Source organism: Cervus canadensis, chromosome 12 (genome assembly GCF_019320065.1).
Source record: "Cervus canadensis isolate Bull #8, Minnesota chromosome 12, ASM1932006v1, whole genome shotgun sequence".
Lineage (NCBI taxonomy): Eukaryota > Metazoa > Chordata > Mammalia > Artiodactyla > Cervidae > Cervus > Cervus canadensis.
In genome coordinates, this window is record NC_057397.1 from 25,370,111 (window position 1) to 25,397,742 (window position 27,632).

Consider the following 27,632-nt stretch of genomic DNA (forward strand, 5'->3'; position numbering starts at 1 on the left):
CTGAACTTTATTAATAGTGACGCTAATGATGTCCCACTTCCTGGGACAGGCTGCGGTCCAGCCCGAGGACTGCAGCATCAGCACGTGGTGAAGTCTGAGTGCAGGCTTCCATCCGTGGTCACCTGCCGACACACCAACAGTCTGTAGCCCGAACAGCAGTGACTTGTAAAACACGTGTTTTAGAGGCAGTGGTTATGTAATGCCCTCTCATTTATGTGCCTCAGTCTTCATAGCTGAGAAATACTGAGCGGTCTGTGTTGTAGCCACCTTCGGCCCTCGCAGCAGCCTAAAGCAGTCCTTGTGGGTTTGGTTTCTTCTCTCGCTCGTTTGCTTTCTGCTCCCTTTTAAGCCTTTTCCGCTCTTTGGTCAGTGGATGTATCCATCTCGTCATTTTCACCAGGTCTTTGTTACGGTTTTGTGTGACTTTTCTTCTTCTCTTGTCTAGGACCGAGTAATGATAAACCGATTAGACAACATCTGTGAAGCAGTGTTGAAAGGCAAATGGCCGGTAAATAGGCGCCAGATGTTTGATTTCCAAGGCCTCATCCCCGGCTACACACCCCCCACCGCCGACAGTCCCCTGCAGAAGAGGAGCCTGGCCGAGCTCTCCACCGTGGGCCACGCCAGCGTCAGCGGGAGCGAGGAACTCACCGCCTCCCCTCAGCTGTCCAAGGTCAGTAAGAGCGCCCTGCCCCGGCAGCCTAGAGATAAGCTCTCCTGACTCAGTTCCGAAGCTCGTGTTGGCCGGTCCCGTTTGAAATAAGAAGGCTGCTCTGGCCTCAGATGTTCAATTCTTTAAACTTCTCGTCCCTTGTTTCCGCTGTTGGCAGGTGCAGGCTGGGCTCACTGTTTCTGTGGGGATTTTTTTCAACAGGAAGATGCCCTCAACCTCTCCGTGCCTCGCCAGCGGAGGAGGAGGAGGAGGAAGATCGAGATCGAGGCCGAGAGAGCTGCCAAGCGGCGGAACCTCATGGAGATGGTGGCGCAGCTGCGCGGGTCTCAGGTGGTCTCGGAGAATGGACAAGAGAAAGTGGTCGATTTATCAAAGGCCTCGAGAGAGGCAGCAAGCTCTACCTCAAACTTTTCATCTCTCACTTCAAAGTTGATCTTGCCCAACGTCTCCACGCCGGTGTCTGATGCCTTTAAGACTCAGATGGAACTGCTCCAGGCCGGCCTGTCCCGCACGCCCACCAGACATCTGCTCAATGGCTCCCTTGTGGACGGAGAGCCCCCCATGAAGCGGAGGCGGGGAAGGAGGAAAAACGTGGAGGGCCTCGACCTGCTGTTTATGAGCCACAAACGGACATCACTGAGTGCAGTAAGTCCAGGGGCTAAACACCCCCCCACCCCCCCACCCCCCCGCCACCCACGTGCCCACACTGGCAGCCGGGTTCTGGCTCTGCTGCCCAGGCCAGGGCACATGCCCCTCGGTGATGTGGTGTGAAAGCTGCTCCTCCCACCAAAAGACCCACAGTGGACAGAGCCGTGGTTCTGAGCCGGAATATTGTGCTAAGCATTGGCACAGATCACTCAGCCTGAACCATGTGTAGCTTGAGGATTTATTCTTCCCAAGGCCCTAATGTATTGATTACTCTCGGCAGACTAGCCCCAAACACACACATGTTCTTCTGAGCCTATAACCTGTGAGCCTCGAGATGGAAACACTTCTGCTCTTAGAAGTATCAATATGTTTGGGCTCCAGCATTAATGAGATTTGTTCAGCTTCAGACTGAGGATTTGTGTTCATATGCAAAGCTAGTGATCGCAAATTCTCCCACCTCTGTAAATGGGTATTTTAAAAATATCAACTGAATTGAGGTCTGTGCTAGTTTAGGTTTGCAGGAAATATATGTGTCAGTGGATTTTGACATTTACTTCTTCAAAGGAAATGAGTGCAATGTAATCAAAATGCTGTGTGCCCTGATCTGTCTCAATCGCTCACCTAAACTGCCACCCCATTAAGAATGAGAGAGTTTCTCCCAGGAACCAGATTACACAAAGGAAGTCCCCTCTAAAGCACTGAGACTGGTACAAGGCACAAAACAGCAACCTGCTCCAGTATTCTTGTCTGGGAAGTCCTGTGGACCGAGGAGCTTACCGGGATGCAGTCCACAGGGTCAATAAGAGTCAGACGCAACTTAGAGATCAAACGATAATAGATTCGAAGCCTGATCGGCACAGAGGTGCCTGGTAAGCTGGCATGCGGGTCGTGGGCCCATCCCCTGGGTGGTAGACCCAGTTTAAGAAACGCCAAGGGGAGAAGTTTCTTTAAATATGTTTTTCCTTATTTCATCCCTATTATTATTTCCCCATTTTTGAGTTCTTGAATTTAAGAGAAGCTTAATAACCTAAAGGAGTAGGGAGACATGGTGGAATCAGGGTCTAGAAGTGACAAACAAGCTTCCATTGAAACTTGTCCCCTAGTTGGGTCTGATTCTGGAACAGGAAATGGCAACCCACTCCAGTATTCTTGCTTGGGAAATCCTATTATCAGAGGAGCTTGGCTGGCTGCAGTCCATAGGGTCGCAAAGAGTAGACACAACTGAAGTGAGCTAGCCATGGGTCTGAGTTTCAGAAGCATCCAGGTGGTTAAAAGGTAATTTATTTTCAAAACTTATTACAAATATACCAGTCATAGTAATGGTCATTTTTGTGGATCATGTGATTTACTTTTAGAATCTTGTAAAAATATACCTTATAGTGTATCAATTTTGACTAGTTGTTCCCCAACTTAAAGAAACACCATTGCTAGGTGTGTGGTCCCCTGCTGGGAACCACCCTAATGCTTTGATAGGTTTTATTCACTGAAAATCCTTTCTCCGGGAACATCAACAAATCATCTTTCCATTTGAATCTCATTTTGTGGACCCAGCATCAGGAATTAGCAATTGTAATTTCCTATTGTAATTATAAACCCCATATTAGACTTATGAATGACTTTATTCATTCACATATTTTAAGCTATCTCTTAAGAGTTTATTAGTTTTTTCCCCCTAAAGTCCTATTAGCAACCTAGCTCAAAACTCTTAACAGATAATAGAGAATGTATGTTTATTTTAATTTTTTTTTTTTCTACTTTTAAATGTTGGAATTTCTCAATTCCTCATTTGGTGTTATAGAGGGTTTTGTGCAAGCACATAAAACAGAAGGAGAATGAATCTGTAAATAAACTGAGTAGTGAAGAGCTGTAGAGGTCAGCAAGGTTACTTGTGTGGAATGAGACAAATCCTAAAATCTCATATTGGCATCATCCTGGAGATCACGGTGCAGCTGTGAAAAGTAAGAATACAGCCATTCTGCATTCAGCAGCATTGTGGGAGTCAGCCATGCCCTGTGCCAGGTACTGGGATGCAGAGAATAAAAGCCTGACAGGTGCTTACACCGGAGAACTCAGTGTTAAGATGGGCGACAGATAAATAACCTGTCATTGTTGTGAGGCGCCCCTGGAGTGAGAATGCAAAGGAAGAATGGGGATGGAAGAAGGAGAATGTGGGCAGAAAGAGGTGGGAAAGTTTCCCTAGAGGTGGTCATACCTCAAGTTAAATTTTGCAGGTTGTGTGGGAGTAAGCCATTTGAAAAGAGGGGGCTGGAAGAGCATGTGCAAAAGGACTGTGGCCAGGGAGAGCCCAATGTGTCCGGTGAACTGAGAGTTACTGGCCAGGGAGTTTGATGAGGAGGCAGCTTCAGCAGGGAGGAGCTTGGACACGAGGTGGGATGTAAACCACAGAGGGCTTTGGTGGCCGAGCTCAAGAACTTGAATTTTATCCTGAAGATGATGGGAATTCAATTATAAAATTAGCTTAACTAGGGGGAGTGATGTAACATAATCTTTGAACTAGGAAGGGTGCATTTCAGCAGATTGCCCCTTGTCTAACAGAGTGGAGACTAGATTAAAGAGGATGGAAGTAGAATCAGAGGGGCCGTTTAGGAGTACTTCAGTGATATAGGGGGCCAGTGACGGAGACCTGAACCAAAGCGGGAGCAGCATGGCTGGACACATGGGCCTCGTGAACAATTTCTGCAGGTTGAAATGCAGAGTTTGAGGACCAGTGGCTGGGCAATGGTCAGGTCTCAGCTTCAACTAGTTCATCTTTCCAGTGTTGCCACACATGCCTGATATGAAATATTGTACTACCAACAAAATTGTACTGAGCGCAGAATGCCAAAAAGCTACACATGAACTGGCTTTTGGAACATTCCGTGAATTATAATTTCTATAATTTCTTTTTTTTTTTTCCGCTGTACTATGCCACATATGGAATCTTAGTTTCCCAACCAGGGATTTGAGCCCATGCCCCCTGCATTGGAAGTCTTAACCACTGGACCTGCAGGGAAGTCCCCTAATTTTCCTTTCTGTAATGACACTCTCCAGGGATCCCCAAGAAAGACTGAGAGGCTACCCGCCCCTTCAGGCATACCAGACTCAGACTTCACTGCCTGTGTCATGTTCCTGGTGGGTCTCAAACATGGAGCAGAGATGGACTGTGCATTTTCTACCTTATTACTAACTGGACAGTGTGAAGAATAAGCTACATCTTCTGATTTAATCGCTGTTCCCAAACTGCCACTGTTGCAAGTAGCCTTCTTCCCTTTTGAGACCCATCCTGCTTAGCTACTGTTTTCTTGGGCTAGGACCAGTCTCTCCACTCAAGAATTGAGACCACTGTCTTCTCTCTGCAGGAGGATACTGAAGTGACCAAAGCTTTTGAAGAGGATATAGAGACCCCACCTACAAGAAACATTCCTTCTCCTGGACACCTGGACCCAGACACACGGATCCCTGTTATAAATCTTGAAGATGGGACGAGGCTGGTGGGGGAGGAGGCGCCTAAAAATAAGGATTTAGTTGAATGGCTGAAGCTGCATCCCACTTACACTGTTGATATGCCAAGTTATGTACCAGTGAGTGTCACTGAGCAGAGACTTGTTGGGGAGGACTCTTGCCCAGTCAGTCCTTTTCCTTCTCCCATACAACATGGAAATCCCTGGTCCCTCAGCCTGTCTTGTCAGTGTGAATTTTCCAGCTTTCATCACTCTGTATTCTACATTAGGGATTTTCCTGGTTGCCCAAGTGGTAAAGAATCTGCCTGCCAACTCAGGAGACATGGGTTCGATCCTCTGAATCGTTGGGACGATCCTTTGGAGAAGGGAATGGCACCCCACTCCAGCATTCTTGCCTGGGAGAGCCCATGGACAGAGGAGCCTGGCAGGTGGCACTCCATGAGGTCACGAAAGAGTCAGACACAGCCTAGTGACTAAACAAAAACATCAAAAATTCCACATTAGAGAAACTAACTTCAGGTCTGTCCAGTGTGAAGAGCAGCCTTGTAGCTATTTGAAGACGCCTAGTATGTGTTTCCTTGCTTTTTCCTTCTCCCACCAAATAGATGTGATTTTTTTCCATTACTCTTCACATGGTGTGGTTTCCAGGTGGTCCCGTTAATAGAAAAACACACCCCCTTCTCCCAACCAACACACTTTAATTGGTCTCTGGACTGGATCTGCCCAGCGCAGAATATTAGGAAGCTGTTCCCGAAGAGATCTGAGCGGCTGATGCAGCCTGAGGCTTTATTGGCTTCTTTCTTAAACAACTAACACTCATGCCATTTATTAAACATCAGACAGGAACCCTAGATGATTTGTCACTTAAACTGCTTGCTAGCTTTAAACAGTGCATGTTTTATGTCTTATACTTACGTGATTGAATTTTTTTCAAACTTAAGTGTGGGAGTTTGCATTTTATCTTGGTGAGTTCCTGCCACTCAGAATGCACCCTCCTGCATAGACACTCTTATTCCTTGGGCTGTTTCTCCTCGTGCACAGTCTCATGGCGTAGACATGAGATCATCTCTGTATCCATTCACGTCATCGAGTAGAGATTAGCAAAGGAGCTAGAGAAAGTTTCCTTTTAAAATATCATGTCTCAGTGAAACATTTGAAGACAAGACTTGAAGCAGGTTATTGAGAGATGAGAAGAAAAGCATATTTTCAGCTTTCAAGTTTGTTCTTTAAGTACAGGAGAAGGAGAATAGTTTTTCCTTTCAAAGAAAAGTGGGGTTTCTGATCCTTTCAATGATTCTTTGAAATTTCCATAGTAGTTAAAAATGGCCTGACTGTTCTGCTTGTCATCCATGCAGGAAAGAATAAGTATTAACTATGGTTTTACTAAATACGATTTGTTTTTGTTTTTTTTTTTTTTGCAGAAGAACGCAGATGTGCTGTTTTCCTCATTTCAGAAACCGAAACAGAAACGACACAGATGTCGAAACCCTAATAAATTGGATATAAACACTTTGACAGGAGAAGAAAGGGTGCCTGTTGTGAACAAACGAAATGGGAAGAAGGTAAACACTGGGAAAGAGAATTGATCTCTCTGGGATGTCTTTTCCCAGAAAGAAATGTTTTATTCCAACCTCTTTTATAGGTTCATATTTCTTCCAGAATACATGTGACGTGTGTATGTATCTGTGTAGATACACAAATGGGGATGGGGGAGAGGGAAGAATTTGTCACTTTCTAAGTCTTTTTCCAAATGCCTCTCCCCAGATGGGTGGAGCTATGGCGCCTCCAATGAAGGATCTGCCCCGGTGGCTGGAAGAAAACCCCGAGTTTGCAGTGGCCCCAGACTGGACGGACATAGTCAAGCAGTCTGTAAGTACAGACTCTGCCTCTCTGTCCAGGAAGGTATCTGTACAAAATTGTTTTCCTGAACTTTTCTTTATTTTCTGCTAGTCATTAATTATTCAGTGATAACTTATTCTTGGCTTAAAAGAATTGACACAGTACGTCATTTCCATAGATCATTAATACATCATCATTCCTTGTATCCATATGTCATTAATCCAAAGTGGATTAATATGACAGCTATGATTTAAAGGACTGTATAGAAATACACACTCATGGTATTAGAGGCAGACTTACTCCAGGGAGAAAGGCCCCAGGTAAACCTGGTTAACAGCATCGGTGGAATGGAATTTATGGTGGTTGAGATCCTTAAGATTAACTGTGATTTCTGGTTTTAAAATAAACAAATGAAAAATACAGCAATTCTGCCTAGACATTTATTTCACTATTTCTTTTTGCAATTAATTTGTTAATAAAGTCTTGATTCTTTTTGTTTGTCCAAAGTATATAGTAAAAGTGCTTATTTTTCTTTTGGTGAACAGTTCTATTCATCTTCACATGTAGATAGTTTCTTGAACAACCACCGTAATCAGAAGAATACAGACAGTTGCATCACTGCCCCAAATTGCCTTGTATTGTTCTCAGTCTCCACTCCCAGCCCAGGGCATCCACTCCTTGATCTGTTCTCCATTCCTAGAGTTTTGTCTTTTTGAGAATGTCATGTATACAGAAGTGTAAATTACATAACCCTTTTGAGACGGCTTCCTTCACTCATCATACTGAAATTCATCCAAGTGGTTACATGTGTCGGAAGTTTCACTGCTGATACACTCCTGTGCTTGGATATAACCCTGGGTGTGGTTCCCTGTCACCCATGGAAGGACTCTGGGCTGTTTTCAGACTGTGACAGTTACAAGCCGAACTGCTGTAAAACACTTGTGTACACATTTTGGTGTGAAGATGAGTTTTTGTTTCTCCAGGATAAATACTAAAGTATTATTTGAAAGTGAAAAGTGTTAGTCACTCAGTCGTGTCCAACTCTTTGCGACCCCATGGACTGTAGCCCACCTGGCTCCTCTGTCCATGGGATTTCCCAGGCAAGAATACTGGGGTAGGTAGCCATTTCCTTTTACCGACCAAGGGGTCGAACCCAAGTCTCCTGCATTGGCAGGTGGATTCTTTACCACTGAGTCACCAGGGAAGCCCCTACTGATAGAGTAGCCTTTCACATTGTTTTTTCCTGCAATTCAGCATAATCTGATGAGCTGTATAATGCTAAAAGAGAGAAGCTTTGCTTTCATAGGTTCTATCCTTGAGCTTTTTGAAGGGGAATAATTTGCTTGTGTATTTCCATTCTGAACCGTCAGTGTTCAGTTCATCACAAAGGCCCAGGTGGAAATGAGGTTTTGTCCCGCAACTTTGACAGCCCGTGTTTGCCTCTCCCTTCCCTTCAGGGCTTCGTTCCGGAGTCGATGTTTGACCGGCTTCTCACTGGACCCGTGGTGCGGGGAGAAGGGGCGAGCCGGCGCGGACGGAGGCCCAAGAGCGAAATTGCCCGGGCTGCCGCGGCCGCTGCGGCCGTGGCCTCCACATCGGGGATTAACCCGCTGCTGGTGAACAGCCTGTTCGCGGGGATGGACCTGACGAGCCTGCAGAACCTCCAAAGCCTCCAGTCGCTCCAGCTGGCGGGCCTCATGGGCTTCCCTCCGGGACTGGCCACAGCCGCGGCGGCCGGAGGCGACGCCAAGAACCCGGCGGCCGTGCTGCCCTTGATGCTGCCGGGCGTGGCCGGGCTGCCCAGCATGTTCGGGCTCGGAGGGCTGCTCAACGCCCCGCTGTCCGCCGCCGCCGGGAGCCCCGCGGCCACGGCCGGCCCCGCGGATCCTGAGGACGGTGCGTCCAGGGCGGAGGAGAAGGGCGGCGAGCACGAGGACGAGAGCAAGGACCCGGAGAAAAGCACAGACGCCGCCCCGGGCCCGGACTCCGCGAACGGATCAGTGGGTGCTGCTACCGGCCCGGCCGGCCTGCCCTCCAGCCCGCTGGCCTTCAACCCCTTCCTGCTGTCCACCATGGCCCCCGGCCTCTTCTACCCGTCCATGTTTCTACCTCCAGGACTGGGGGGATTGACGCTGCCCGGCTTCCCCGCGCTTGCGGGGCTCCAGGGCGCCGTGGGCGCCGGCGAAGACAAGGGCCCCGACAAAGCCGAGGGGGCCGCCTTTCAGGAAGAGGAGCCCCTCGAGGGCAGCGACGCCGAGGAGAGCCTGGACAAGACGGCTGAGTCCTCCGTCCTGGAAGACGAGATCGCCCAGGGCGAAGAGCTGGACTCCCTCGACGGCGGGGACGAAATGGAAAACAATGAAAATGACGAATAACCAGTACCAGTTTCCAGTTAAAGTGTTTAAAAACTTTTGACAAGTGGTAGTCCTACTGTTTACACTCACAGTTAATGTTCATACATAGTTTTATAAGCTGTTCTGTAACATAGTGTAGCAAAAGAAAGAAAAAAAGTCCCAAGTCATGTTATACAGGTGTGTTGAAAGGTATCTTGGTCATTAAGTATTGTGCAGTGCATTATTTATTATCCCTAGGAGAGATGAAATTTGAGAGGTGATCCTGTCTTTTTAAGGAAACTTACATAATGCTCTGCTTTTTTTTTTTCTTCCCTTGTTCTCTACTTTTTCTTTTGGTACCATTGGTATTATAATAAAGAGCAATTTGTAACCGAGTGGCACTCATGGAAGGAAGTGCTGCTCAAAGGAAGTATGAAGTTATATATTTAATTTTTTAATTTTAATTTTTTTTTTATTTTGCTGTGAAGGTCAGGATGAAATTTACCATACATATCATACTTGCTCTTTTGTTTCCCTTTATGACTGTATGGGGGGTTCCCACACTCACGCATCACACACATCCATACACTCTGACAATCTCCACCTTAGTGTGAACGTCTCTGTCCCGAGGCGCAGCAATAATAAGGCAGCTGTTGAATGTGAAGGGTCCCTTTGGAAATTAACCTACTGGGAGGGTTCTTGCCAGACAGAACTGCAGTTCCATTGTCTCGTGGTCTTGTAATGCACTGGTATAAACAAAATAAATAGATGAAATTAATAAAGAGTGAAAGAAGAGAGAATCAGGTACCTTTTTTAAATTAAAGGACTTTGTTACTTTAGCCACAAAGCTAAAACAGCGTTACCTCAGCTCTAAACTAGCCTTGAAGTTTACAAACATGACTTTGTAAATGTATTGTTTTTCTTTGTTGTGATGTCCTTTTATTTTTTTTTCTTTGAAAACTGCTATCATGTAAGATAAAATGTAAATTGCTGCCAACTGTAGTAATGATGCTTTTAATAAAAGTGGCCCATGATATGCAGAGATGTAATTATAGAATGTAGTAGGGTAGGGGAACTGGTGTTCACTCTATTTTTTGTATTCGCAATAGATGCAAATACAGCATTCTGGCCTTTGTACAGTTTCTTGATGTATCCTCCTATACAAGGTTAGCTCTTGGTAATTGTCTTCAGACTAGAGGAGAAGGAAAACCTTCAATTGCCTTTACATAATTCTACTCCGGATATCTCAACAGAACCACACGCAAAAACCTCCCATTATGCCCTCAAAAGGGCATCCAAGACTGAGGACACTTAAACATGTGTGCAGCATCTGATAATGTACACTGAGGAACAAAAGGGCAAAAGAAAAATGAGGCTTTCAATAGGCACGGTATCTGGGTCATTTATCCCCAGTTAATGGGTGGAAAAACACAAGGTGGGGGGTCGGCAAGGGACGCAGAGGCAGGCTCTCCAGTGTCCTGCGGACCCAGGCTGCGAGCCAGGGCGGTGGGGAGCCACGGGAAATGAACACAGACGCGTTTAAGCAAGTGCATGCGAGCGTGCGCAGGTATATTGACAGGTACACACACGCATGCCTATTCTCTCGCACGCACCAGACCTGGGAGCTGCTGATTGGTGCACCTCTGTACGACCTTTGATATTTCAGGTAAACCAAAGTTTGAGATCCACTGTTTTCATCTTATTTTGTCACTTGAGCAAACACAAAGCCCCTTGTCCTCGCCATTAGAAAGCAGAGGAAGAGGGAGTGGGGTTGGTGAGTGGGTGACGTTGGTCTGCGGGTAGCTTCTCTCCACACCCTCCCCCAGGATGCACACAGCCCGTCCCCCGCCCCACGAGGCACAAGACAGGCTGTCCCAGCTCCTTTCAGACAATGGGGTTCTGTGAGTTCTCATCCCAGGGTGAAAACATTCCCGTGATGGTTCTGGAAGAAGAGCCTCGTGAAGCCTCCACCTTAGAGATCCCATGGTGGTTTCACCCATCACTGGGACTCTTCTGTTTTTTGAAAGCACCTGGGTCGTGCCCGGGAGGACAATCAATGCCTTTAAGAGAATGGCTCCTGGAACGGAGTTCTTAAATCGTGGATACTAAGACTAGAATGGCATGAAATATAGAGAACGTAAATACTTAAGTAACTGGAATTTTTTTAAGCTTTAACATAGGCCCTTAGATAAGGAGAGAATGTTTCATAAAATGAGTCCTAAAGAGTCTTCTTCGGAAATTCATTATAGCATTTTAAGTTTTCCTATGACCTCTTGTAAACAGAGCACACAATATGACTCTGTCCATGTTGAAGGAAGATGCTGAGAGCAATGATGATCTTCAAAGCAGAGGCATGAATTGCTTGTGGCCAGAAGAAACCCTGACATGATAGGTAGGTCAGCAGCTGGCTCTGAGTCATCTGCGATTGATCTCTGAAGGTGACCTTAAAGTCATGCAATGTTCCATGTTGGAAAAAATTGCATTTCTTTCTTTTTTTTCTCTTTAATGGAATGAATTCTTGATATGAGATCTCGAATTTACCTAAGTAAGAAATATTTTAAATTCGGGCTGATCCTTTGTGACTCCTGTTGGTTGGGTGCCCTGTATAAATTAAGAACTAAGGTGCTAAGTGGTTTCCATGGCATTGCTGAAGGAAGTCCTGTTCTTCCATGAGGGAACTGAGACCTAGAGAATTTAAGTAACAGGCCAACAGTAAATACAGGAAGCTGGATTTGAATCCAGGCAGTCCAATTGTAGAGCCTCCTTAATAGTTTCTTGAAATACCACACTTGGGTTTCTGAAAGAAAATAATTATTTAGTGATGATTTGAAGTGTTAGGGCTTTGTATTTTTACATCCCCTCTCTTACCACTCCATGAAGTGCAAGTTTTGGTCCCTCAGTAATGTCTGACTCTGTGTGACCCCATGGACTGTAGCCCACTAGGTTCCTCTGTCCGTGAGATTCTCCAGGCAAGAATACTGGAGTGGGTAGCCATTCCTTTCTCCAGAGGATCTTCCTGACCCAGGTATCAAACCAGCATCTCCTGCATGTCAGGAGGATTCTTTACCGGATGAGCCATCTGGGAAGCCCTGCCCGTCCATAAGGCACCTTAAATCTCTGATTGGGATTTAAGAGACAGTCTATATAAAGCAGATCCTGGAAGACTGTGAGCTCTGACTAGGGAACTTGAATCTCAGTTACCTCTCTTAAATTTGGATTTATCTTGCCCCATGAATATTTCTATTTTATGAAGAAATCAAGTCTTTAGAAAAGACTAGGCATCAAAGCTAGTAAATTGCAAACCTGGTATTTCAACTCAGGTTGACCTAACTCCAGAGCCCAAGCGCTTAACCTGTGTGCTGGGGTAATTACCATTCATCCACAACATTTACCGGGTGTCGTGTGTTAGGTACTGTTTTAGTGGCAAGAATATAATGAAAAACAGAATAAGAATAGACTAGAGGCGTGCTGTCATTGGGCTTATATGCTAAAAGAAAGATAGGTGATAAACAGATACAAATAAAATTTTTGTAGGTGGAGTTGTTCAGTCGCTAAGTCAAGTCTGACTCTGCAACCCCATGGACTTCCATGTCCTTCTCTGTCCCAGATTTCCTCAAATTCATGTCCATTGAGTCAGTGATGCCATCCAACCATCTCATCCTCTGCTGCCCCGTTCTCCTTTTGCCTTCGTCTTTCCTAGCATCAGGGTCTTTTCCAGTGAGTCGGCTCTTCACATCCTGTGGCTGAAGTGTTGGCGCTTCAGCTTCAGCATCAGTCCTTCCAACGAGTGTTCAGGGTTGATTTCCTTCAGGATTGACTGGTTTGATCTTGTAGACGGAGGCATACTGTTAAATAGGAGATGGTCAGACAGGAGCTCTCTGTGGAGGGGGTGACTGTTTACAGCTGGGCAATGAGAAGCAGTGGCCAGACAAAGCTGGCTGGAGACTGTTCCAGGCAAATGGAAGAGTCACTGCAAAGGTCCACAGTTGACAGCTTGGAAGAGCAGGGGCAGGGAGCTGTCTGCCTGGAAGTTTTGGGAGAGAGCAACCAAACTGATCTTCGTGGAGGATTTGGATTTCCTAAGTGCCGTAGAAAGTCCTTGGTAGGTTTTATGCAGAGATGTGATATCATATTCATGTTTGTCTTTTCTTTTTAATAATCACTGTGACTGCAATGTGGGGAAAAAAAATGGCTTGCAAAGAAGAATCAGGAACTCCATCTGAGAGACTACTAGAGCAGCCTTGGGTTAAGGCAATCAATAACAATGAAGATGCTATTGTTTAGTTGTTAAGTCGTGTCTGACTCTGTGACCTCGTGGACTGTAGCCTGCCAGGCTCCTCTGTCCATGGGATTCTCCAGGCAAGAATACTGGAGTGAGTTGCCATTTCCTTCTCCAGGGGATCTTCCCAACCCAGAGATTGAACCCGTGTCTCCTGCTGGGCAGGCAGATTCTTTACCACTGAGTCACCTGACAAGCCCCACAGTGGGGATGGAAAGCAATAAATGGATTTGGGATATGTTTTAAAGAAATAGAGCTTCCAATCTGCATTACATGAATAACTCAAGTTAACTTTTCAGGATTGCTCCTGCTGGACTATACCCAAAGGTTAAACCAACAGGTGAAGAATGTACACAGTGCTTTTTTTTTTAAAATTCCAGGATTAGTGTTAATAGAGAAGATCCAAAGAACAGAAACCCTTCCATCCATGTTCTTAGAAAGTTATCTTTTCAGTTAAGTGAAAATTATTTGTTAATCCTCTTTGAGAAAAGTTTTTAGAAATGATTTCTAACAGGTAGTGGAGGTAAGAACGTGTGTATTGTTGAAGTGATGTGTGTGTGCAGTGAACATGAGTGTGTCTCCAGAGCCAACAGTAAATTTAAATTAAGAAGCAAAACTATGTAAATGACCTCTACTAACAAGCACTTAAAAGTTAGAAATATATCTTACTCATTCAATTTGGCTCTCTAATGAGCAATTTTATGTATCTTCTTAGCACAGGTAAGATTTACTATGGTTTTATAGACATTTTATGGTAAAGTAAACTACATTTGGCAAAATAGATGAATAAATTACCATTTGGAATATTTAATGTAAGACTTCTTTCTGTGGGAGTGTTTCGTCGTTTTATTTTTTTTGTTGTTGAGAGAGTTACCTAATTTGGAGATTTTTCTTGTAGGAGTTAGAATGGTGATTTTCAAAGTATTTGGGGCTCTACCAGTCATTTCTGGGGGCTTCCCTGTTAGCTCAGTTAATAAAGATCCACCTGCAATGCGGGAGACCCCAGTTCATCCCTGTGTTGGGAAGATCCCCTGAAGAAGGGAAAGGCTACCCTCTCCAGTATTCTGGCTTGGAGAATTCCATGGACTGTGTAGTCCATAGGATAGCAAACAGTCATACAATACTGTCATTTCTATGTTTAAGGTTTTTGTTGAACTTTCCTAATACTCCCATTCTTGAGTCTCTAAGCCAAAACTAAAACACTGTCTGTGTGTATGCCTTGGCAATCAATGTAACTCCACCCTCTTTACGGGCTTGTTGCTCTGTAGATCTTATTCTGAGTCTACCAATGTAGGGTTGAATTTTAATTTGCATCTTCTTAATGAATGTTTACTATGTCATTTAAATGAAATTGAAGAATAGGGTAACAACAATTAAAATTTCAAGTAGTCTTTCATCTGACATCTTTCTCTCCAAAACAATTGACTCCTATCATTTGTGTAGCTTGAAACCCAGTTGAAATGGTCATCAGTTGAACAAAGATGGCAAAACCCATCTCCAAATGCACTACAGACATGTTATTTAAGTACAGTGGCATCTCCTGGTAGGTTTCTTCCTGTGAACCTTTCTCCCTTACTCTTTACTGGGCTCTGAGAGAAATATGTCATGGTGAATTTGAGTTATAGATGAAGGACAGCAGAATAGGTTTCTAAGGTATAATAAAGAGAAACACTAAGTCAAAATATTGTTTGGGAATCACTTAATACTCCACTTTTGGTGGCTTCTTTCATTGTCCCTGGCCCGCCTCTGCATTTGATCTGAAAGCTCAATTTCAAAGTTAACCAATGAGAGAAACCTGATTCTTTTCTATGACTCAAGCCAGATACTGCAGTGGCTTCACAGCCTTTGCAGCCCCAAACCATCTCCTAATTGTCTGCTGCAGTTAAAGAGACTTCCACTTGGATGTAGGAAAATGACTGAAACCTAAGCTGGCTGTAAATGTAACATTTTGGGGGAGTATGCATCACACTTGAGAATGGAAAATTCATCTGGTTTAACATGTTTCACCATGTTTCTTTGGGAATCAGGAAGCGCTTACCATTTTAGAATTCAGCATTTGTGTTTGTTAATAGGCACTTGTGAGTTAATCCACACCACACCACAGTGAGTTAGTTCCAAGTTCTCGCCACCACCTGTTTACTGGCTGAGACAGGATCAGTTGCACAAGTCCTAGAGCTGAGACAAGTGTGGTGACAAGAATTCGTATTCAGGCGTCTCCAGTGTAAGCTGTGTCCAGCAGTGGACTGTCCATCTTACGTATAAACCTGATATTCACATTAATTCACATCTATGATCTTAAACAAAATCCCCCAACCTAAGGTAGAATAAGCTACACACTCTTTTAGTAACAACTGATGTTATGATCTGAAGAACAAGCCAGAAGTTACTAGAATCTCATGCTACGAGACAAAAGTACCCCAGGATAGGACTGAAAGATGTTTAAGTTTTAAAAAGTGTGCAATTGCAAGCTTGCTTTATTTACATTCTTGCTGTTTGGATAATATAAGCTAGGCAGCTGATAGTCTACATATCTTTGCACATTCTTAAAGCTGCTTCTCTAGATTTTGGATTGTGAGTCATGTATCTGAATAGCCCAGAACCGGCTGCCCCAGCTGAATCTAGGACTTGAAGACCCTGTAAAGGTGGATGTGACCCCAGCAGCTTGGCCGGGCCCCAGTCCCCACTTACAGGACTTTCTGGGCAATTGTGGCCCTCAAGATGGATTTGCATAAGTGTAGCTGCCAGCTCCTGCTCTCTCATGAGGCTGGAAGCCCTTAGAGGTACCTCCAGGATCCTTTCCATCTGATTGTTAAGAGTCCCTGGAAAAAAGAGAGCAGCCTCTGTATCTGACTGCAGAGGCATTGTTCTTGCCCGGACAGAGCTGGCCTGCTTCTCAGCCTCTGTGTGTCTGCTGCCTCAGCCTGGGGAGCCACTGGGTGACTCAGGAGCCCAAAAGTTGCCTAAAACCATTGAAAATTCTCCCTTTCCCCCTCACTCTCCAAAATGTAAGGCCACAGGCCAATTCCAAACCCTCTTTTCTTTCGAGCCTCATTCTGTGCAGCATCTGTGTGTTCTTCGAGAAAACAGAGTAGAATAGCAGTGGCACCTCAAGGACAAGGTGCTGGGCTCTGCCCCTGGGCCTCCCACCGGCTCTTGAGAAAAAACACCATTGGCATCACAACAGCTGGTGGAGGGGAGGCTGGATGCAGTTAAAGCAAAAGGTGTCCCTTTACCATTCACCTGGAAAGCTGTCTAGTGCTAGGAGATGCTCAGGTGTTACTTGTTTATTACCACAAAAATCCTCCTCCTGGGGACAGTCACTGCAAAACCCTGAGTACCATTTGTGATGTCAGGGAAATAAAGCTTTCTGTGTTTGTGTTATTGTTTCTTTAATGTGGTTTGGGAGCAGGTCAGCCGAGCCCAACAGCTCTGACCTGTGAAAGGTGAGAGGGCGCTGGGAGTCCAAGGTGTGAAACAGACAAACAGACTCAGGAGGAAAAGCAGTTTGCAATTCATTTGGTGTTTCTCCTTGTACCGTGCTATCGTGTGGTTGGTGGTGTCTGACTCTTGCGACCCCATAGTCTGAAGCTCACCAGGCTCTTCTGTCCATGGAAGTTTCCAGGCAAGAATACTGGAGTGGGTTGCCATTCCCTTCTCCAGTTTCTCCTTGTATTTGGAACTCAAATGACTAAATGGCCAAAAACTCATCTTCCTGTTGACATGTTCTTACTACCCTCAAACTTATTTCTCTACGTACGTTTGCATACACTGGAAAGCGCATGATTTTATTCTGTAGATGTTGTAGCACTGAGGCACGAAGGAGCAGGGTGCATGGTAGGGGGCTGGGCTGCTGACCGCCCTGCTCCCACCATCTGAAATGCTACTGATGAGGCTCATGGGTTACGGGAGCCCAACGTCTCTCCCTGACCTCAAGGAGACACGGGAATCCTCTGTATGTTGAGGGTTTAGACAGACTTACAGTTGCTTTTTAAAATTTTTATTTGTTTATTTTTGACTGTGTGGGGTCTTTGTTGCTGCTTTCGGGCTTTCTCCCGTTTCAGCTATTGGGGGCCACTCTCTAGTTGTGGTGTGCAGGCTTCTTGTTGTGGTGGCTGCTCTTATTGAGGACCATGGGCTCTAGGGCACGTGGGCTTAGTTGCCCTGTGGACTGTGGAATCTTCCTGGACCAGAGATGGAACGTGTGTCCCTTGCGTTGGCAGGCGGATTCTTAACCACTGGACCACCGGGGAAGTCCTGGACTTAAGAGTTTTACTAGCTGTTCCAGGTCAAAATACCCTAGCTGGTTGATTGACAGCTGTAAACGTGTTGACTCTTAAGTGTATTGAATATTCAAGGAGAGCCTAAGCCCACAGACCCTGGAGGAGGGCGGGTGACAAGGTGGGTTGTCCTCAGCTCCAGGTAGTTTTAGCTCCCTGCACCTGACGACCTCATTTCCAGAGTACGAGCAGCTTAAGCTGATCTGGTTAACTCGAAGGCAAGGCCATCTAGACTTTTGAATTATTATTGTTCAGTCTCTCAGTCATGTCCAGCTCTTTGCAACCCCATGGGCTGCAGCACGCCAGGCTTCCCCGTCCTTCACTATCTCCTGGAGTTTGCTCATACTCATGTCCATTGAGTCGATGATGCCATCCAACCATCTCATCCTCTGTCACCTTGTCCTCCTGCCTTAAATCTTCCCAAGCATCAGGTGCCACCCCCCCCAATAAAATTAGAGACTTCAGTTAAACGGCTCACCTATCAGCCCCTCCTGCGTGAACACAGTCATGATGTCACTTCTCTCGTTGGCGCACTGGCAGTGATCTGAAAGTGATGGCAATCAAGGCTGAGAACAACATTCCTGCTGCCTGTGTCCACAGCCGACTTCTTCCTGGACCTGGACACCCTTGTTCAGTGGGTTCAGGCAGCCATTCTGTGCTTGGGCTTCCTATATGAAGCCTCCTCTCTCTCTCAAGGACAAATGTCATGGAGTCTTTTTGTGTATGAAGGTCAGACACTTATGTAAAGCTTGCTAGAGAAAGGAAATAATAGGCATCACTCTTGTCCTTAAGTAGCCATCAGTTATGGTTAGAGAAAGAAATGGCCACCCACTCCAGTATTCTTGCCTGGGAAATCCCATGAGCAGCAAAGCCTCACGGGCTACAGTCAGTGGGGTTGTAAAGAGTCAGACATGACCTAGCGACTGAGCACGAGCCATCAGTTGGCAAATATTTAATGTGCAGCTGGAGGGTATGCCTAAGGTCGGGACGAGGGACAAAGAGTGTAGTCAGGCTCTTTGCTGTCTGGGCCCTTAGTGTGTTCCTGATGTAGTTTGTGTAAATAACACATATCTGCTTGCAGCTTACAGATTTTAAAGCATGTATGTAGGCGTTATCTTAACTGAGACAACTTTGAAACCGCAAGTTAGTTGTGACTTTAGAGATGGGAAAAGACCCTGATGCTGGAAAAGATTGAAGGCAGGAGGAGAAGGGGACAACAGAGGATAAGATGATTGGATGGCATCACCGACTCGATGGACATGAGTTTGAGCAAGCTCCAGGAGTTGGTGATGGACAGGGAAGCCTGGCGTGCTGCAGACCATGGGGTCGCAAAGAGTTGGCCATGACTGAGCGGCTGAACTGAACTAAACTGAAGGCTCAGCCATCCCAAGAGGTAGGAGGTGGCTTAGTTGGGTCTTACAGGCAGGTGTTTGGACTGTAAACCCAGAGATCTTTCTACCACATTATGACAGCCAACAGGCAACTCCACTCTGTACAGCGTGGCCGCCCTGCTTAGCCGGAGCTCGGCTCCCCTCTGAGCCTTACCACCCTCATTTGTAAACCGGGAATAAAAATAATAACAACAACGATCATGCCTTCCTTGTACTGCTGTGTGAAGATTAGAAATAGTGACTGTGCAGAGTCTTTTGAGCCTGGCACTGAATTGACACAATAAAGGATGCCTTTAAGACCACCCTCAGAAATGTTAGCAGAGCAGCTTGGGAGGCGCAGTTGAAAAGCAGTGGGAGGGCTTCCCTGGTAGCTCAGTGGTAAAGAATCTGCCTGCCAATGCGGGAGACATGGGTTCAATCCCTGAGCAGCTAAGCCCGTGCTAAGCTAAGCCATAGCTATTGAGCCTGTGCTCTAGAGTCCAGGAGCCACAACTACGGAGCCCTGGTGCTGCAACTACTGAGGCCCTAGGGCCCAGAAGCTGCAACAGGAGAAGCCACTGCAATGAGAAGCCTGTGCACCACAACTAGAGGGTAGCCCCTGCTCACAACAACTAGAGAAAACAGCAACGAAGACCTAGCACAGCCAAAAATAAATAAATAAAATTATTTTTTAAAAAAGAAAAGCACTGAGGAAGTGGCTGGGGTGACTTGGTCTGCAAGGAAAGCCCCACAGAAATGAGGCTGATGCATGTCCTGAAAACACTGGTCAGTTCTCATCTAGCGAGAATAATACAGAGCCGGGAGGAAGCAGTCCATGTAGGGGGTGAGGCTTCCAGACTGCTGGCTCTGAGACACGAGAGAGAAATACGACTTGGCACACTGGGACCTGGAACAGATCCACAGTCAGATATAAATTTTTTCCCGAGCTTCACACTGTTCAACATGTCCTTCCTCTGATACACTCTTCTCTGTTGTATTCTATTTCATTAAAAATGATCACACCCCTCTAAATTGATTTTAGGATTCAATAATGATGGTGGCCTGCTTTGGGGAAAACTGTGCTTTAAAACAAGGGTTTTGAACCTGGGCCTGTGGCTGGGCTTTGGGCCTTGGGGTGAAGGTGGCCTCCAAGTTCCTGGAGTTGGATGCACAATGTGTGTGTGTGTGTTTCTGGAAAGGAGGTCCCTAAGTTTCATCTATTCCTCAAAGTATGTGACTCCCTCTTTGAGAGGGTAGTGAGAAAGAGAGCCAGGAAACTCGGATTGAATTGATCAGGATTTGCTTTTAATGCCACTTAGAATTGGAAAACTGACACAAGACCGCTCCCCAAAGAGCAGAACCCAGTTCACAGCTCAACTGAGCATCCCCCACATACGTCCGGGACGGAGGGTGCCTCTCCCCATTGTGTAACGACCAGTGGTCATGACTGCCTCCCTCTTCTCCCGCACCAACTCGGATGCAAAGAGCACCTACCATATAGGCCTGTTTTGAAGGCTGGATGAGATAATGCATAGAGAACCACAAACAGAACAGGCGCAAGATAAACACATGCACAATGGCCACCATTGTGCACGCTGACTGTGCGTGGTGGTGGTGGTACCACAGGGAAGGTTGGCCCCATTGTATCTGCTCCACTGTTGTATGAGTGTGTGTGTTTGTTTTTAGTGGGATGAATTATTTCCCTCATTCACTAGGATGGAGGCCCATAGATAGAAATTCAGGGTCATGAAATACACCTCTGGGCCTCTCCCCACTGTCCTGATACAAAACTAGAGGATAGCAATGAGTCCTTTCCTCCCTCTCTGCCTTCTGGACGGTGGCCCCCAGCCCTGAATGGCACACCTGCCAGGCTACCCCAGGTTCCACCTGGCAGATAACACCCACAGTCACCACCCCTTCTGCCCCAGGGCATCTAGGACCTGAACTCGGGACCATACTCGCCCTTCAGTATAAAACCAAATCAGAAGCGGGGCTTTCCTGGTAGCTCAGGGGTAAAGAATCCACCCGCCAATGCAGGAGACGTGGGTTCGATCCCTGGTTTGGAAAGATCTTACACGTCATGGAGCAGCCAACCTGTGTGCCACAACTGTTGAGCCTGTGCTCTAGAGCCCGGGAGCTGTAACTACTGAGCCCATGTGCCCCAACTACTGAAAGCCTGTGCACCCTAGAACCCGTGCCCCGCAGCAAGAGAAGCTACCTCCAAGAGAAACCCATGCCCTGTCCCTGGAGAGTAGCCCCTGCTCATCGCAAGTAGAGAAAAGCCCACCAGCAACAAAAACCCAGCACAGCTAAAAAATAAATAAAATTATTTTTTAAAAAGACCAGAACAAAATGAAATAGGCCCAAGAGAGTTGCCGTCCACTTTCCATTCTTGTGAAGAATAATGTGAGTTGAGAAGGGAAAAAAAAAAAAGGCCTCTGTGTGTGAGTTGCTTGCCTTTTGGGGAGACGGGATTTCCACCTTCGTTCTGCAAAGTCTCCCACGTAATTTGCTGCCACACTGCTCAGTCCAGACACTGGGCTCCAATAGCAGTAGCGCCTCTGGACGCAGTGGAGGCCAATGCCACAGCCCCGGGCCCACTGGATACACATGGACTGTGGGGTCAGCTGCTGCTCCCAGGAGGGGCTGAAATGCAAGCGAACAAGTCCTCTGCCAGAACCAGCTCTTCTTTTCCAGAGCCTGGTTTCAAAGGATACACTGACGAAGGTTTGCTGGTTTTAATAACTCACACCCAGTAAAGGATGACGCTGTATATACCCACAAGAATTAGGCCTGTTTGTTTTAAGTCAGGTATTTCGAGAGATGATTTAAGGGAAAACAAGGATATATGGGTGGGCCCTAATCCAGTGTGGCTGGTTCTTTATAGAAAGGGGAGATTGGGACAGACCAAGGGAAGGCCTGGTGAAGACTCAGAGAGAAAATGGCCACAAACAAGCCAAGGAAAGAGGCCTCCTAAGGAACCAGCCCTGCAGACACCTTGATCTTGGTCTTCCGGCCTTTAGAATGGTGAGAGCATAAATTTGTTGTTTCAGCCACCTAACCTGTGGTACTCTGTTACAGCGGCCCCAGCAAACGAACACCCTGTGTGCTTTATGAATTCATAAAGTAACAGTTTACGAGTCTGGCCAGCCACATCAGGAAAGGAAAAAAATAAGAACTCATCATGGGGAAGTAAAAAGCATAAAAAGCAATGGTTTGGGGTTGGAGTGAGTCTGCCGGTGTCCTACTTGACTGTATACAAGTCCATGCCCACGGCAAGCTGCTCCACCTTGATGGGCCTGTTTGCTTAGACTTGATAGTGGTGATGATGGTGAAGGTGTTGGTGATGATGGTGGTGATGACGATGGTAACGTTGGTTATGATGATGGTAGTACCCATTTCACAAGCCTGCCGGGAGGATTCAGTGGGTTAGCATGTGTCTAGCACTTAGTACTGAACCTATACTTGGGAGTACTAGCTGAATGATTATTTTGTTGCTATCACAAACCTGACAGTCAGCTCCAAAGCTGGAAGCTCCTCCTTCCCAGACGTGTGACCTTGAGGAGATCAACACCCTCTGGAACTACTTCATCTACACAGTGAAGACCCAGTGACACTTGAGGACCCTTTCAGCACTAACATTTTATTATTATAATAAATTTTGATATGAACCATTCTACAGAAGCAGTGGAACATCTTGGTGAGTTGTGAAAAGCATAACAATTTGGGGGGTTTCTATACTCTATTTGTTCATGGTTGACAAACCCAAGTAAATGGGGTACCTTTAAAGGAACGACCTTCCAAACGATTCCCTTTAAAAAAATCTGTACCCTTGGATTCTGTAGGCATTAACATAGAAAGGAGGGGGGAAAAAGCAAAGTTCTACTTTTAAGCAATGCAAAGTGACTGCAGTAAATCTGTTTAGGTATCATCGTGTTTGACTTTAAGAAAATGGCTGAGCTATGGGCAAGGTAATTCAAGAAGATATAAATGGCTGCATTATAATAAGCAGACACCTATTTTAAGCATGATCTATGTTTTTGAGAAAATTCATTACAATGAGTCTTACAATACCAACCTCTTCAATGAATTTTTCATGTCTGCATACCAAGATATATATAAAACGATCGTAATCATATACCTTTGGGGCAATGCTGGGCGCCAGCTGTTTTGGAATGATTTATAGGTTGCCATGCTCAAGGTTAATAATCAGGAGAAACAGGTTACAGTGTGCAATGTATTTATGTCAGGTTAGAAGTTCAGTTAGTGAAGATAGCACGTTGTAAGGAGGCACACACTTTTAATTATTTTCTAACCACCCTCCTCCACCCCATTTCTTTGCAATAAACTGAAAAAAAAAGAGATGTTTTACATAGGGCATCCTCTCTGCCAAGCGCATTTTCTAGTTACTGGTGGCTTTATTTAAAGGGAACCAGCCTCTACGAGTTATTAGCTATACATATGAAAACACAGCTTGAAGGTAGTTAAACATCTGTGCAATGGGCCCGTGTAAAGGGCATGATGGAATTTTGTGAGCGTCAAGTTAATTACGCCTTCTTGAAATGACAGCATTTTGCTGCTGGCAGGATTTCTAGCAGGATTTTCAGAGATGTGACGCATAACAGCCACAAGTCCATCTCCAAAAGCACTAACATAGGACTTGTCTCCCTTTGGAGATAAAATTATTGCATCAAAAGTATTTCTGAGATTCCAAATACCTGTTCTGAATTGAGACAAAAATGTATTTTGTCCTAGGAAAATTTTTTTGTAATAAATAATGAGGAAAAAATTTTTTTTCTGCAGAGGGTTGAGTTTATTGTGTTCCTCATTCATCTTCATTGGTCTCTAAATGTCTCTCTCTTCTTTCATTGCTTTTTTTTATTCTCTTCTATACCAGTATTGGTCTCTCAGCTCCCACTCACCTAGGAGATGCTTTCTAATGTGTTTGTCACAGATATGTGTGTTTATTTTTACAAAATGTTCTTTTGTGTGCACACATATATTTAGTTATGCAAATGATAGTCATGTATCTCATTCTACTTTTTAAATTTTGTGAGTGTATCTTATAGTTAACAGCTTTATTGAGATATCATTGGCAAATGTTATAACAGACATGTTTAAATAAGTTTGGACACCTATGAAACCATCACCAAAATCAAGATAATGACACATTTATTATCCCCCAAGTTTTCTCTGGTTTCTTGTAACCGCCGCTCCTGCCCCTTCCCACCCCCTCATCTCCAGGAAACTACTGATCTGCTTTCTGTCACTATAGATTAGTTTGTGTTTTCTAGAATTTTGCATAAATGGAATTTTATTTTATTCTATATACTCTTTTTCTTGCCTGCCTTTTTTATAAAGCATAACAATTATGAGATTCCTTCCTGTTGTGTGTATCAATAGTTCATTTCCTTCTGTGGTAGAGTACTGTAGTATTCCATTGTATGGATATATCAATTTATGTACCTAGATACCTGCTGATGGAGACTTTGATTTTTTTCCAGTTTCCAGCTATTACAAACAAAGCTGCTTTAAGGTTTTGTTTTTTTTAATGGAGATACACTTTTGTTGTGCTGTTCTGTGCTTAGTCACGTCTGATTCTTTGGCAACCCCATGGACTGTAGCCTACCAGGCTCCTCTGTCCATGGGATTTCCCAGGGAAGAATACTACAGCAGGTTGCCATTTCCTTCTCCAGGGGATCTTTTCGACCCAGGGATCAAACGTGTGTTTCTTTCATGTCCTGCATTGGCAGATGGATTACTTTTGGAAAAATGCATAGAAATTGAAGTCTGGAAGTGGTAGGTATAAGTTTAACTTCTTATTAAGCTGCCAAACTTCATTCCAAAGCACTGGCAGTGTTTTTTGTTTTCCTGCCAAAAGTGTTCCAGTTCCTCCACACACTTGCCAATACTTGGTGTAGACAGTCCTCTTAATTTTAGACATTCTAGTAGGCACGTAGTGGTGTAGTCATTATGGTTTTAATCTGGATTTCCCTAGTGACTAATGAAGTTAAGGGCATTTTATATGCTTATTTGCCATGTGTTTATCTCCTTTGGTGTGGTGTCTGTTCAAATCTGCCCACTTGTGAAGGAGGGTGTTTGTTTTCTTATTATTGAATTCTGAAAGTTATTTTTATAATCTGGATACAAGTGCTTTATCACTTACTATATAATTCATATGTTCTCCTGGTCTACAGCTTTCTATCATTCTCTTAATAGAGCCTTTGGAAGAGCAGAAGTTTTTAGTTTGGATGAAGTACAGTTTATCAATTTGTTTTCTTATGGGTCATACTTTTGGGGTTGTTTGTGATCTCTGTATTCTGTCCCATTAATCTACTTTTCTTTCTTGATGCCAAAACCAGACTGTCTTGATTACTATAGCTCTATAATAAGTCCTGCAGTCAAGTAATCTAAGTCCTCCAACTTTATTCTTCTTTTTCAAAGTTGTTTTAGCTATTCTAGTTCTCTTGTCAGTTCAGTTCAGTTCAGTTACTCAGTCGTGTCTGACTCTTTGCGACCCCATGGACTGCGCCAGGCTTCCCTGTCCATCACCAACTCCCAGAGCTTGCTCAAACTCATGTCCATCAAGTCAGTGATGCCATCCAACCATCTCATCCTCTGTCATCCCCTTCTCCTCCTGCCTTCAATCTTTCCCAGCATCTGGGTCTTTTCCAATGAGTCAGTTATTTGCATCAGGCGGCCAAAATATTGGAATTTCAGCTTCAGTATCAGACCTTCCAATGAATATTCAGGAATGATTTCCTTTAGGATTGACTGGTTTGATCTCCTTGCAGTCCAAGGGACTCTCAAGAGTCTTCTCTAGCACCACAGTTCAAAAGCATCAATTCTTTGGCACTCAGCCTTCTTTATGGTCCAACTCTCACATCCATACATAACTACTGGAAAAACCATAGATTTGACTAGACGGACCTTTGTTGTAAAGTAATGTCTCTGCTTTTTAATATGCTGTCTAGGTTGATCATAGCTTTCCTTCCAAGGAGCAATTTTAATTTCATAGCTGCAGTCATCTGCAATGATTTTCGAACCCAAGAAAACAAAGTCTTTCACTGTTTCCATTGTTTTCCCATCTGTTTGCCATGAAACTACAAGTTCCCTTGTAGTTGCATATAAACTTTAGTATATGGAACTTGTATATAACTTTAGTATATGAAACTAATATAACTTGTCAAATTTTACATAAAAGGCCGCTGGGAATTTGATTAGGGTTGTATTAAGTCTACAAACCAATTTGAGCAAAAAGATACCTTAACAACATTGAATCTTACAGTCAGTAAACATATCTTTAAAAACTCTTTTCTTTTAACATTGAAAACTTTAAGCTTAATTTATGTTGATGTGTGTATATTTACTACATTGCTTCTAACTCTTGCATTACTTCAGCACATTTTAGTTTTCCTGTTAGAGCTGTAAGAAGTTCAGTTCAGTTGCTCAGTCATGTCCAACTCTTTGCGACCCCATGAGCTGCAGCATGCCAGGCCTCCCTGTCCAACACCTACTCCTGGAGCCTACCCAAACTCATGTCCATTGAGTCGGTGATGCTATCCAACCATCTCATCCTCTGTTGTCCCTTCTCCTCCTGCCCTCAATCTTTCCCAGCATCAGGGTCTTTTCAAATGAGTCAGCTCTTCACATCAGGTGGCCAAAGTATTGGAGTTTCAGCTTCAACATCAGTCCTTCCAATGAACACTGGAAGGACTGATGTCCTTTAGGATGGACTGGTTGGATCTCCTTGCAGACAAGGGACTCTCAGGAGTCTTTTCCAACACCACTGTTACACACATCTAAAAGCTGACAGAAGAGAATACACAAATGTATTCTCTTATGGTTCTGGAGGTCAGAAGCCTGAAGTCAGTTTCACTGGGCCAAAGTCAAGGTGTTGGCCAGACTGGTTCCTTCGGGAAGCTCCAGGGGAGAACCTGCATCCTTTTTTTTCAGATTTAATGATTTCTTATCTTCTTTGGCTGTGGTCCTTCCTCTGTCTTCACAGCACATCCCTCTAGCCTCTTCTTTTGTCCTCACATCTCTTTCTTTCACTTTGACCCTCCTGCCTACCTCTTTTTTTTTTCTTTTAATTTCCATTGCTCTAAGAGACAGGTCCAAAAAGATATTGCTATGATTTTTTTTCTTTTTTTACAAAATTTATTTGTATTTGGAGGATATTATACAGTGTTGTGTTGGTCTCTGCCATATGTCAACGTGAAAATGTTAGTCACTTAGTCGTGTCCAACTCTTTGCAACCCCATGGACTGTAGCCCATCAGGCTCCTCTGTCCATGGTATTTTCCAGGACAGGTATTATACTGGAATGGGTTGCTATTCCCTTCTCCAGGGGATCTCCCCAACACAGGGATCTAACCTGCATCTCTTGCATCTCCCGCATTGGCAGGTAGATTCTTTACCACTGGGCTACCTGGGAAGCCAGTATCATTATGATCATATATTAACTGTGTGTGTGTGTGTAATATTCCATTAACATCTTTGTTCTTCTACTGGTCTCATATTTCTTCTTACTGTGGCTTATGATACACTTTATTATTTAGTGTGAAAAATCCTCTCTCTACTATTTTCAAGATGGATCTAGATGTTTTATTCTTCCATATACATGTTAATATAATTTCCTCAAAAATGCAATTTCTAATCATGATTATGATTCCATTGCAATTACAGGTCAATTTAGAGACACTTACACAACTATTAAATCATCTATCTGAAAACATGGACTATTTCTCTAC

The 27,632-nt window shown here is 44.6% G+C and overlaps 1 protein-coding gene across 4 annotated transcripts in view; it reads left to right on the forward strand.

Annotated features, from left to right (window-relative positions):
* CHD7 (chromodomain helicase DNA binding protein 7) overlaps nt 1-9,994 on the forward strand; it is a 184,497-nt gene extending 174,503 nt beyond the window's left edge. For all 4 annotated transcript variants that reach the window (XM_043483121.1, XM_043483123.1, XM_043483124.1 and 1 more), the window contains exons 33-38: nt 446-673; nt 875-1,318; nt 4,681-4,902; nt 6,204-6,344; nt 6,547-6,651; nt 8,079-9,994. In XM_043483121.1, the coding sequence (XP_043339056.1) occupies nt 446-673; nt 875-1,318; nt 4,681-4,902; nt 6,204-6,344; nt 6,547-6,651; nt 8,079-8,996 (2,058 nt within the window). In that variant the 3' untranslated portion in view covers nt 8,997-9,994. The remainder of the gene's footprint in view (nt 1-445; nt 674-874; nt 1,319-4,680; nt 4,903-6,203; nt 6,345-6,546; nt 6,652-8,078) is intronic.
* Nucleotides 9,995-27,632: the final 17,638 nt, after the last annotated feature.